The sequence below is a fragment of the Vanessa cardui genome, chromosome 7 (genome assembly GCF_905220365.1).
Source record: "Vanessa cardui chromosome 7, ilVanCard2.1, whole genome shotgun sequence".
Lineage (NCBI taxonomy): Eukaryota > Metazoa > Arthropoda > Insecta > Lepidoptera > Nymphalidae > Vanessa > Vanessa cardui.
In genome coordinates, this window is record NC_061129.1 from 11,152,435 (window position 1) to 11,166,148 (window position 13,714).

At 31.4% G+C, this 13,714-nt stretch overlaps 1 protein-coding gene across 1 annotated transcript in view; it reads right to left on the minus strand.

The window, feature by feature from the left end:
* Nucleotides 1–608: 608 nt before the first annotated feature.
* Nucleotides 609–13,714, minus strand: part of LOC124531434 — a 44,844-nt gene continuing 31,738 nt past the window's right edge. The window contains exons 3-6 of the mRNA XM_047106019.1: nt 4,178–4,292; nt 3,852–4,009; nt 3,523–3,671; nt 609–3,446 (exon numbers count right to left, since the gene is read on the minus strand). Coding sequence (XP_046961975.1) covers nt 1,692–3,446; nt 3,523–3,671; nt 3,852–4,009; nt 4,178–4,292 — 2,177 coding nt within the window. The 3' untranslated portion in view covers nt 609–1,691. The remainder of the gene's footprint in view (nt 3,447–3,522; nt 3,672–3,851; nt 4,010–4,177; nt 4,293–13,714) is intronic.

The following is a 13,714-nucleotide window of genomic DNA, read 5'->3' on the forward strand; positions in this document are numbered from 1 at the left end:
ACAACTGGCAATACAATTACAGACTGTAAACGAAGGTGATTGAAGGTAAAATTATCTTTATGATTTTATATGTAGTCGACCGCTTAGAATATCACGTAATACAGGTATTTTTAGGAAGAACAATAAACTTATTAAGTGTTCCCATAATTTAATTAATCGTTAGCGTGTTGTCAGGATTAAATAAAGAAATAAAAATTAGAATAACTTTTAATCACAAGTCATTACATTTTTATTATATTGTGCTCTTAGTTTGTGCTTTCAAAAAATTGTAAATTCCTACTTTTTCAGTAATATTATTTTAATTTATACGTTAATACGTTATTAAATGACTTAACTCAATATTTTGCATGTCGGTTATGAATTGAGCACAATTTTTAAGTAAAGTGTGGAAACAAATTCTGAAGAAAATTGAATGGAAGTTGAGACCAGCGCGAAGTTGAGAGAGCTGGCGCTGAAGTGTTCGACAAATATTGACAACGGCAAATGTTTCAAAAGTTGCGACTAGTCGTGGAAACCACGTCCACCGTGCTCTACACTTTGTAAAATCTGCTTTATAATTTTGATATGCTTACGTTGAAGCTACAATTGAAATAAATGAAAGTAACATAATTTGTCTAAATCTTTATTTATAAAATCATTAATCTATTTTCTACATAAGTGATAAATATAATTTATAAACCGAATATCATTAGACATTCATTCACACAGTTTTTTCTTTTCATAGAATTTATTTTATTTTTATTTCAATTCATCCCGCTCGATGTTTACAAGTACGCTTAGCGTAATACAAAACTGGTAATTATTTCTTTTTATCGCCTGTGTTGAAGTTCTTCCATTCACTGTGCTATTAATTAATTTATAATTTATTACTTAGAGTATCTTTATAAAACATTTAAGACTTATTCTAGAATGATATGATTCATGAATTTTCATTTTCTTAATAACAGTAAATATAACTATGAATATTACTTATTTTCTACTAATTGTGTTGATGTTCTACGAATTTTTATTATTAGATAATATTATTTGTAAAAAGTTATTTTTTTCAGAGACAAAAGGATGCCTCTATTCATCTTTTCAAAGGATAAAAATATAACCAAAATATGATTTTAATCCGAAAAATAAATTGCAGGAGAAGTATTATTTGTCTTTGGGATATAAATATACTATTTAAAATGACATTCGATAAATATCGTATGTAAATGTAACATAAGGTTTCATAAGATATGTGTTTCAGAATAGATACAAGACTTAGATTTCTCCAATCTTGATTATCTTCTTCACTTTGATGGGCAATTTCTATAAATTCGATCACAACGTATCGAAAAACATGTATACAATCATAATGATGACATAGTTCCATTCTTTTTTGAAGCATATGAATTGACTACTTTATTTTATACATATTGATGATATTATAATGTCAGTGATATTAAAAATATATTAATTATATTATGGAAACATGCAGTGCGAATTTACTTTGAAAAAATCGTAATGAATCATGATAAAACTACTATAAACCACTGATTATATAATATGAGAATCGGCTAAGTGCACTGTGCCATCACAATATTATTGTGAACGTGAAATACTTGCTAGGTAGATGTTTTACTTTGGTTCAGTCATTTATATTTTTATTATTAGAATTTCCTTGTATGGCAGTTAAAATACAGGAATGTTGTGTAAAAATTCTAACCTAAAATTCGAAATGGGTTAAATTTATTTGCTCGATTCTGTGTTTGCGGTCGCCTAGACCTGTTGGGCTTATGTAAGGGTTCACTTGCACCAGATAATAACGGCGACTGAAAATCATCAATCTCGGATGTTACATCTGTTTCATTCTTCTCTAAATGCTCAACGAAGTCAGTATCATTACCTCCATCGTCGTTTTCATTGGTTGAAATGTTGAGTGACTTAAATATGTCTTCAGATATATTTTGGCTTTTAAAGTCAAACGTCAAATTGTTCGTATCCGTATCGGTGCTTAAATCATTAGTAACAGTTATTAAAGTCGCTTCAGTAGGTTGTGACATTATATCAGATGAAGTTAAATTCCGTTCAGTGGGGAGAATAGAAGCAGTAATTAAATCATTTACAGAGGAAGCGGTAGACGTTTTGTTAAACGTTAGTGGTAATTCATTAGGCTGTGTCGTTGTTTGTTGGTTAGACTGTTTTAAAATTTCACTTTTGTTGGTTTCAATATCATCTTTATAAGTCGGAACTTTAGTTGTAATTTCATACACCGTGATATCTATATTAGAATGATTGCTTTTTTTCTCATTTATTATTTCAATTTTGATAACTTCATCGCTTATTATAACCTGGTGATCCGTTGTTACAGTATACGCTAATTTATGTTCGGTTTCATTATTCGTCGAGTTTTTCTTTTCAAATTCAGCAATGTCTACAATTGTATAATTTGTTTGTACATCTTTATTTTTCCCACTCAATTCAGGTTCTTTTATAATAACAGTGAGTTCAAGAGATGAATCTTCTTCTGGTACCCGGTAATTATTAGCATGAAATTTTGGTTCAAATGTTTTAAGCGGTGTATTTGTTGAGTACGTTGCGTCTGTCTTATCTTTGGATGATGGTGACGAAAATTCTGTAGATTTCGTGGGGATTCGGTTCTTTAAAGATTTCCCTTTAGAATTGTCGTACTTATTATTATATTTCTTTGGTAAGACATTTTTTGTATTACTTATATTATCATTAACCTTAGTGGAAGACATGATATTTGTCAATGGATTGTCTGTTATATATAATTTATCTACAGTTTCTGTAGAAGAACTTTCTTTGGTGTCGTTTTTAATATCTACATTATCATTTTGCATGTTATCATGTCCTATAAATTGTCGTTCAGCAAACTGTTGTGCTAATTTCTCTTCAATAGACAAAGCTGTCATATCGTCACTAATTTTAGCTTTTGCCATAACTAAGGGCGGTACAAAATGATCAGTGGGTTGGCTAAATATTGTTTCAAAGTTGCCGAGGCGTGCAAGTTCATCGTGTAGTTTTTTATGTTGCATGTTCTTTTCATCTTCTAACTTCTCATTCTCCTCATTTGTGAAGAATTCATCATTATTGCCTAATTTTGGAATATCATTATTCAATAGATTATTGTTATCCATAATGTCTAAGTTGATGTTTTTATCTAACGGAACTCTATAATTAGTAATGGGTGCTTCTTGTTTCTGCGTCCATGTATCTACTGTAGTAGAAATTACAAAAGTTTTAGTGAACAACTTAGTACTAGATTGATTGATATCATCTTCATGTTCAGTTGTACCACTTTCTTCTGTACTGGCTTCGTTGTTGGTTTCTTGATCAGAATATGCAGAATCTGTTGAGGTTTGATAGGACATAGTCGACGATGTCACCACTGAAGAAGTGGATGATTGTTCATCTTCAGTACAGGATAACTCTCTCAAGAGGTCTTCACGTTTCTGTAAAACATTTTTTATTAAAAATAATTCATAATACAGTATAAAATATTTTTAAAACTGTCTCATAGTGTCATACCATGTTTCCAGTACATTGAACGCGTTTCACGCCAGCTAGACCACAATCCGCAGTGAGCTGTACCGCTGCGCTTTCAGGTAAATATAGGGCTGTCAAAGCCGGCAAAGCTCTCACCATACAGCCCTCATTTCCAAGTGCCCATTGTGGAACTATTGAAAATAATATTATTTACAATTTATCCATATAACATTAGTTCGTTGTTTTAAAATTTATATTCTTAAAGAATTGTAGTACATGGTTAAATTACGATTTAATTGCCTAACATTACATCTGATATATTTATTTTCATTGAATATATATTTTAATCACAAATAACTTTAATCCTTTACCTGGGAGTTCGCAAATGAACGAGGCTACCGAAGGGCCACCACAAGCCCTTGCCTCCCAGCGGTAGTCAGCAGCTGGGTCAGCGGCAGCACATAGTGGAGCGGAGCGGGCATCCGGTGCGGAGCTCCAGTAGCCATCGCCGCTTAAGCCGCGATAATCTCTGATGGCAAAATTAACTTACATAAATTAATTTGTAGATGACAACATTATAAGCCTAAAAATAGTTTATTTATCATTTGATTAAAGATCGAAAAAAGATTGGCATAAATTGCTTAGCCAAACTAAACTATAGCTATGGCATTAAATAAAAAATAGTGTTGTAACGTACGTCCAAGTAAAGTCGCCATCAGGATTGCTGCGGATCAGGCCAACCCACACAGCACTCGAAATGTCCAGTTCCTTGAGGTACGCCCGCACCGCGTCGTACTGTGCCGTTGTATCGACTGGTAAAGAAATTAGAAATAGGTAAATATAATATTATAGAGTAACATCAAAATTATGGACACGTTGTTTAATACAGTTTGACATTTAAATGTATTATTTTTAATAAATAAAACCAGACATAAATAACTGCTCATAGAGTATTTAAGTTAAATATAATATAAATATAATTATGCCATATATGTATCTTAAACTAATAAATAAAAAAAAGGTATATTACAAAGAAAAAAAGGTAGGTGTTATATTAAGTTTTTTATTTTATGTACAAACGAAAATAAGAATAATTAACAAGCTTTTATTATTGTGTAACGTGTACGTACAAATATATTTTTATTTGCCTCTTCCTAATGATTTGCAATTAATACTGAACAGAGACATATATAACCGAACTGATTGACAGATCAATTAGAGTGCTCAATTATTTATAATTGGAAATCGGCCCCTAATAAAAGGAAATTTGTGTCACATTAATAAAGATCAAGTGTAGGTATGTTTTATTTTTATATTTGGATCTCTCGTATAGAGGGACCTAAGTGATATGTCATTAATCATACAGTGAAACTTAAAAATGTATAAATCATTGGCTGTAAAAATGTCACAGATGACGAGAGATTAATTTTGCGTTTTTATACCGAATGCGTTAATTAATTAATTAAGAATTTAATCAAGTATAATTAGCATATTATAGTTATGCATGCATGCTACATACATAACTATAATATGCTAATATTTTTCCAATTACTCACTTGAAAAGTAAAATAAAATTTATTTTATTTTTTAACAAATTGTATGACTTGTTTTTGTATTACCAACGACGGAGTATACATAACGTCAATTGGATTCTTGCCAAGGATTGGCAACGACCCATGGGACTGGCAACCAATAAAAGTTTGGACCGCAACCAAGTCAATATTTTGTTAGGCAATTTAACTGTCCACATACCGAGCTAATAACATTCAGAGCTTAAAAATATTTACTTTTATAAGAGAAAACTATTTTAAAGAAACTATAAACATAGTTGTTAAAATGAAAAACAACCTTTTAATACAATTACGAGGAAAATATTAAGCGTTTAATAATAATACAGTGAAGATACTGTCAATTTCCTTAAGACTCTTGCGACAGTAATAAGAAAGCGTATTTTTTATTCCTGTCCCAATTTCTTCGAGTATAATGAGATTTACGTTGATACGAAGAAAAGAAAATTATGACAATGTGACCGTTAACAGAATATAAGCTCATTTATATCAAATGATTCCACGTTTTATTTCAATATAATTGTTTTAGCGTACTAAGCCTCGTTTCATATTTTTATACAGACGAGTGCATCGGTTCTTTTAAAAAATTCTTACAAAATTCAGGACGAACTGAGCCAAATCTTAAGCGTTTTATAGAAGTTTGCACTCCAAACAATTTCGTTGTGGGTGGATATCGATATTATTTTTAAAAGACATAGTTATCGATTATTATATAAGGATGATGTAAGTTATCGTTAACATTATAATAATACAATTAATGTAATCCTAAGAGCGGCCACCGCGACTAATCACATCATCTACGCAGTAGTGTGCTTGTACGCAAACAAAGGAGCATACACTGTTGTTTCATAACCCCACTCGCCCAGAGACAAATCAGGAACTAATAGCTTTACGAGGCACGAGAGTGTAACACTCCAACTACCTAATTCAACTGCTACTTAGAATGTTTTCCTTTGCTGACTCGAGCTTGGAATTAAGGACCTTGAGGCCACAAGCTAGCTCCATACCAAAGAGGTTATATACATGTATTCCTTTATGAATATATATGGTTAAGTAACGTAACGTAAACACCAATACACTCCTATGTAATATTAAAGTAACTATACATAAAATATTTCTCAAAACGACAGACTATAATTTTATTACACGATACGAAATATCGTGGCAGCCGCAATTTCGTCCCAAGAGATCAGATAACTACGTTTGTGATATTTGAACGAGTACTCTACAATCGAGACTTGAACGTAATTTGAAACAGAATTAAGGTTTAGTTTTTAATAATTTATAAGCCGTTGAATAATAAACTTGAATAACAATGCAGTTTTATTTAAAAATGCATAATTTAAGCTAAGAGCAGATTATTTAAAGCTTTGAAATGTTTCTTTAAGCTTTGTCTGTATCAAATTAGCTCTTCTTTGACTTGAGTAGAAATAGAGAATTGGGGCCTAATCGCTGAAGACTTGAGTTTTTTCAAACCACTCAGTTTTTCGCTGGTTCTTCTCAGGATATTTTCTATTCTCGACTTATGGTAGTTTTTAATTGGACTATTAATAAGAAATTTCCAAATTGATAACGTATTTACAATCGTGAAACGTTTCTTTAAAACATTGAATAGTTTTAGATAATAATAATAGTTGAATATGAATTGAATATATAACATTTATTTAAATTGCTTTCATAGAAGGCACAAGTGTGCAATTCACTAATTTACCGAACGGAATGGTAGCTTAATTTTCGTACTAGTTGTACGGAAACTACGCCCCTCGGTGATCGGCAGCAGGAAATTTGAAGCGCTGTCAGAATTTAGGTATTTGAATTATGTAGTACCTATCAAAAATATCACCGAAAACTTAAGTTTATGTGAAAGTTATCATTGTATTATTAATAATTGTCCATTTATATTTCTAAATGATTTAAGATCTTTTAAGATATTATAATTATTTTTTATATATTTATATTACATATATAAAGTTAACAATATAGTTTTATTTATAGTCATTAAAATTATTAACATATTTTAATTTTGAATATGAAAAATGAAAACTATATTTCAAAAGATGCCGTCAAATACCGGCCACAAATTGCTCCCGCGCGAAGTAGAGGCAAAACGCCTGTGGGTATAAATGACACAAATGTTTAATATATACATTACCACAATATTTACTTTTGTAGATTGTACTTTAATAGTATAGTATAAAGTATTATGGTATTAAAAACATTTTATACCCAATTTAAAGCACTGTATAACTTGTAGTACCGACATGGAAAGACGTATCCAATAAATCGTCTAATACTCACAACAAAAGAAGATTAGTGAAACTACAGCGACGTATTGTAGTCGTATTATCTTTGAACAATCTAATCTTCAAGCAAGAGCAATTTGTTATCTTTTTCTAAGGGCTTCCAAATTAATCTTTTTACCTCGAGTTGCAGGGTCTCGGAAAACTAGGTATTAGACGCCACGTCACGGCTGGGAAAGAATGGAAGAAATTACAAAACACTATGAAATATGAAGTAATGTTAAAATTGAGAAGCAAAAAGGTTTTATATCATTTAATTTAATGTTTTCTTATTGAATAAAGCATATTTTGATTTTGTATTTTTTAATACTTAAATCATAAGATTCTTACTTAGATTATGGTTGATGAGTGTTGCTATGTTATTTGATCTATCGTGTTCAAAAAAACTTTTTCAATTAAAATACCAGGAGTATTTACTTTGGAATACTAAGTGCGTTTGAATAAGTTAATGCGACGTGTTTTGTATTGTTGACTACGGCTTATCATCTAAACGTAACGTAAACTAATACCCTTAAGTCTTCTCAAAGGAATTTCCCACAAATTGCCAATATAATTAAACCCGGCAAAAACAAGACAGTGCAATCTTCTTGAGCTATAATAGAAGCATCTAAAGTTTATACAAATACTAGTTGCCGCCCGCGGCTTCTCTCGTGGTTTAGGCGGTCGTCAAGTTAGCCATTAAAAGAAGCATATGTGTTTTCTAGAAGTTCAAACTTCTTTCACACCAAATTTGATTAACGTCGCTTTGAGTGTTTTGCCGTGAAGGAGCAACCGACAGCCAGATAGAGCCAGCTTCTCATTAATAATGGATATTAATATATATCAACATTGCTATATATCTTGATAGTTAAATATGTCTATAGAATCCATTTAAGATCTACACAAGCAGAAGCAATATAAAATACGTTTTATGTGCATTACATAAGTAGGTTATTCTAGCCTTAAGATATTGCTTTTATTTATCCTAAAACTTTGAATACGAGCAAATAGCGCATTTATTTGTAACAGCGCGAATAATGCTGGTTGGAAGCGTGCCAAATATCGTGACGATCCGTGGGACTGGCAAGCGGCAAAGCTACGAACACCACCAAGTCGATATGTATTTGGAACGCCTCATCATACCTATCCACATCGTATACTAATACAACATACATGTTCTCGGATTCCTAATGACAACAATGATTTCGTATACAGATTAAAATTAATCTTTTATTTTATTGTTTTTCTTTTTTCAATTTACCTCATTAAACTAATATGATTTGCTGATTAAATATAAAATAGAAAGAATATTTTTGAATTTAGAACGACTGACATGATTATTGTCGTGATATAACTACGGCGGGAAAAAGGGACGTGTTCTGATAGCGAGACTGCAGAATTAAATGTATTTTATTCTCCCCCAAAATATGATGCAATAGTTAAACAATATACAATATAATAATAAGACTTTTAAGAAACTTGGCCGAAAATTTCATTTTATAAGACAAAATAAAAAGATTAAACGAAAAGAAAAATATTTGCACTCGCACTTGAACAATATTAATTCTTAAACTTTTTTAATTTCCTAACTTTTGGGCACTTCTCAAATGTTGACTGGCTTTAAGTACTCAAATATATTTACGAAATTTAAACAAAAAATAGAAAAATCTATTTTTTATTATCATTAGCTGGACTGACGTCTTCATATTTTACTAAGAAAGTCATTTAAGTACAATGGGCACCGACAAATAATGACCTCCTCTCAGAGATGTTGGAATTGCAAGAAGTACAAATTGCTCCTCACGCCGTCGATGAGTTGCCAATCATCGGGTCTAAGATGTTTTATCTCTGCACAAAAGGTACCCTTTTGTACCTCCAACAATAGCGCACGCGGGGCTATTAATTTTATTATTTCCAATCGGAAGAAGTTGTTACGTAACTATTTAATAAGTAACAATAACAAGCAATCGAGAATTTGGCACTTATTTTAAATACATTTTATTTTTTATTTTGTAGATGATAATAAAGCTTGGAATTAATACATGTTGACTTCCAGGCAGGATACATTACATACATATATATGTATTTGTATTTAACTAATATAATTGTATTTTTTAAATGTTGAAAAAGAGTAACTACTGAGTTTCTTGTCGGTTCTTCTCGGTAGAATCTGCTTTCCGAACCGGTGGTAGCTTCACTTAATTGTTAAATGACGACACGAAAGTACTTGTAAAAGCCCACTTGAATAAAGTTTATTTTGATTTTGAACTTACTACAAATGTTGAAAAAAAAGAGATTGTGAGTGACTTGAAATCATAATCAAAATCATTTGACTGAATCATAGGGTTGTAATACACATCTATAATAATCAAATACTTATGTTGTCTCGTCATTTTATTGTTTCATCTCATCACGTAGAAACTCCAAAGCCAACGATAAGTTAGGTAAAACTTATATACGCCAGAAACTTTTGTAGAAGGACCAACTTTTATAAGTAACGTGAAAGTCCGAAAACATATGAGAAACTTTAGCATAAAAATTTGCCACAGATGGACAATATGTTTTTTTGGAAAACGATACATACATTTATTTTAGGATATTTCAGTTTAGTAATTTAACTTTTATAGTTGTAATATTTATAAAAATTTAAAAACGGTTTAATAGAACCACAAATACGTATAGTAACGGCACAACTTAGATGTAGCATCGGCAAAATTCGTAAAACCGATCACATCCAAATTAAGTACGCTATCCCAAATTATCAATATTTATTTCTTATGTGAATATGATATCTACATTAACTTGTAATATCGTTTGACCTTATAGATTCGTTAATTTGACAAGTCAATTTACATGCACTTGCTTTTTCGAGTTGAACTGACGGGGGAATCTATAGCGAAGAATAGCGTCGAATGGCGCGATAGGGAGCTATTTCTAGTGGTTGTGTAAATCGGTAGTAATCGGTTTTTTGAATTTTCCGATGTTACATCTAAGTTTTGTCGTACCATAGCTACATTATATCCTCTTTTAATCGTAATTAAGGTTATCTGAACCAAATTTTTTTTTAGGGTATAGGTTGGCGGACTAGCGTATGGGGCACCTGATGGTAAGTGGTCACCATCACCCAAAGACAATGACGCAGTAAGAAATATTAACTATTCCTTACATCGTCAATGCGCCACCAACCTTGGGAACTAAGATGCTACGTCCCTTGTGCCTGTAGTTACACTGACTCACTCACCACATAATAGAACAACTATATATTATACACACAATAATTCAAATATTTCCCCTGTAAGAGATATGATATATGTTATTTCGAAATATAATATTGAAATGATGAATAGAGCACTCTGATCGTATACATTGATCACGGGTTACAATTACATTTATGTTATACTAAAAAAATATATGCAAGGACTAGATCTATGCATTTGCGTATACTATTATGTGTAAATAGCATAGCGTAATCTCAAAATGACTTATTCAAACTGCTCTGATACAATCGGGCTCTGATTGACAGGCAATTCAGGTGGCAAATAATAGTAGGAAACTACGGCACTCGACGATCGCTGGGAGGAAATTTGCATTACCGCTACGAGATGTCACCTCCGTGTCAGGCTTATTCAAATTGAGTCTGTTAAATGGAACACGCGCCTCGAAGACGGCGCCGTGTAATATGAAAATGTCGGCGAAACTCTACAATAAAGCTACGTTGAGTTTAATTAAAAATAAACTATAAGTATAAAGGTCTATACATTGTTATAGCGGATTTTTAACGTGTTCATAACATGTCAAAAGCAACTTTAGCGTGTAACGACTATGAAAATGTAATATAAAATTAATTAAATCGCGCGTAAAACTGGATTGATCAGTTAATAAGTTATAATGTACATGTAATTAAATGTCATATATAGTATTGCTCATACGTATTCCTGAGAGGCAAAAACCGTAAATATAATATGTAGATGGAACTCAAACAATCAATAATATCAACGAATGAATAATGTCATCCTATAAATAAATTAATTCAAAGTGTTTGGACAATCTCTTATTTAAATATTTTAAAAACTATTTAACAGTACTTACGTAGTAACTAGAATATATAATCAATATTTTTTCTGTAAGACAAACTTAGGTCACAAATTGGTTTATTTCAACATATAAATATATCTTAATTTTTTATTAAACCAATATCGAAACCCAACATATTACCAGATACTTACTGTATTTAGTCTACCGGTACAAAATTTTAATCATAAATACATTAACTAATGTTCTTCTGTTAAATTTACTATTAAATCTTGTACTCAATAGTCTGCTACAAAGGGTAGTATTTAACAATATCGTAAGTCTATCAAAATCGTAGTACCGTTCACACGTAAAAAGGGAACCGGATAAATCCTTTTAGTCGGAACACAAAAGGAGATTAAGAGCGGCACATTACGTACAGTGGCATTACCCGTGAGCGATACCATTTTTTACATGAAGCAATTCATCATCTTGCGAGTAACGTGATATAACAAAGAAATCCTCGGAGACACTTCTAACGTTCGTAGAACTGATATTATGATGACATGTATAGTTTCTTATTTCTCACTAGTCATGCCCCGCAGATTCAATCGCTTTTACATTGGATTATTGCTTGTTTTGCACACATATGAAGAATACCGAATATTTTTCAAATAAGTTGCCGAATGTGATTAATGATCTATTCATTGTATGATATATTCAGAAGTAACGAATTTTTAAACCTTCTCGATAAATGGACACAAATAAAATATATTCTGAAATCGGACAACTACCTAATACTTCCTAAGAGTCAGACTTTCAAACATACCAAATTTCCAATTTAGTGTAAGTTCATATTAAAATCAACATCGGTTGCTTGGAAACCATATGTAACAATGATTTTATTTTAATTAACCGTGGAATGACTATGAACATTGTATTTCCAAAAATGAAACGGGGTGTATACGAATACTTATTACCCTTATTTCAAGACCAGCTTCATGTCTCCGCGTTAATCAAGTAATCCGTCTGGAATAAATACAAACCTTGCTTACAAATCTTTAGATTATTCATGTAAAAGATTTCAGTAAATTTTAAAAATACCGCTTTGTACAAAAAGTTTCTATTCGTAATGGACGAGATACAAAAATCTTCCGTTGAATTGGTAAACGAAGGCACATTAAATATTATATAGGCAACTTTTCCTTGAAAATGTTTGCAGTTTAAGAATATATCTTCAAATAAATAAAAGCGAGCATTGAGTTTATTTGGTAGCGGGACGAATAGTAGTTGGCGGAGTGCCAACCATCGCGAGGGCCCGCGGGACTGGCAACCGGCACAGCTACGGACCGACGCCAAGTCAATATTTGTGACGCTGTTTAACTGTCCACATCTCATGTTTGCAATAATTATGGATAAAAATGCATGCTTAAATGATGATTATATATAAAAGGAAATTCGACCAATTTAAATATAATATATTTTCTATTAAAATCAATATTATACGTTGTGCAGGTGGATTTACTATATTTAAATTTTAATACTACCTTATTATATTAGAATAAGTTTATTACCGAATGCTGTCATTAATATAATCAGACTAACTGAACTATTCGTAACTATTTCTCATTTCAAACACCTACAAAACCTAATTCTACTACTGCTACTTCGTTGTTTAACACGTTTAATACTAATGATATAAACTAACTAAAAGCTGCGAATATTTTACACATATTTTTAAATGGTTAAAAAAATTATCACATTAAAAAAAAATAAGTCACTTCATTTCATTCTCTACAAAGATATGTTAACGAATATATTTATTAAAGGTTAAAACCCAAGCTGATATAACATCGATCGTCGAAGTTTTTATAAGCAAAAATAGTATCTACCCAACTAAATAAGCAAATTCATCACTTTATTGAGTATCGAATGGAAGGCCATTCGATACCCATCACTACGGGATTTGTTAAACGTTCAATTTTCAAGATGGCGCTCCTCTCGTCTGCAATATAGGATTTATGTTAGCTTTGTAAAATATATATACAATAATACTCAACAGATCACGGGAATCCATTACCTCATTCCTTTGTATCCAGACGTACGCTCGTATATAAAAATGTATTTACAAATGTTCTTACTAACATCAAATTCTGTAAATATAAACCAGTCTAAGCTCAATATCAAACATATTGTATTACATCGTGGAACACCAAGGGAATCTCAGGAGACCGAACAAATACATTTCTTACCGGCTTTATATGTGGGCCTGAATTTCGATTACTATTTTGGTATATATTGCGTGTACTTGTTTCGCAGTTTATATGCTACGTATATCTAAGTAAGAACTCAATTATATGCCTATAATGCTAAAAC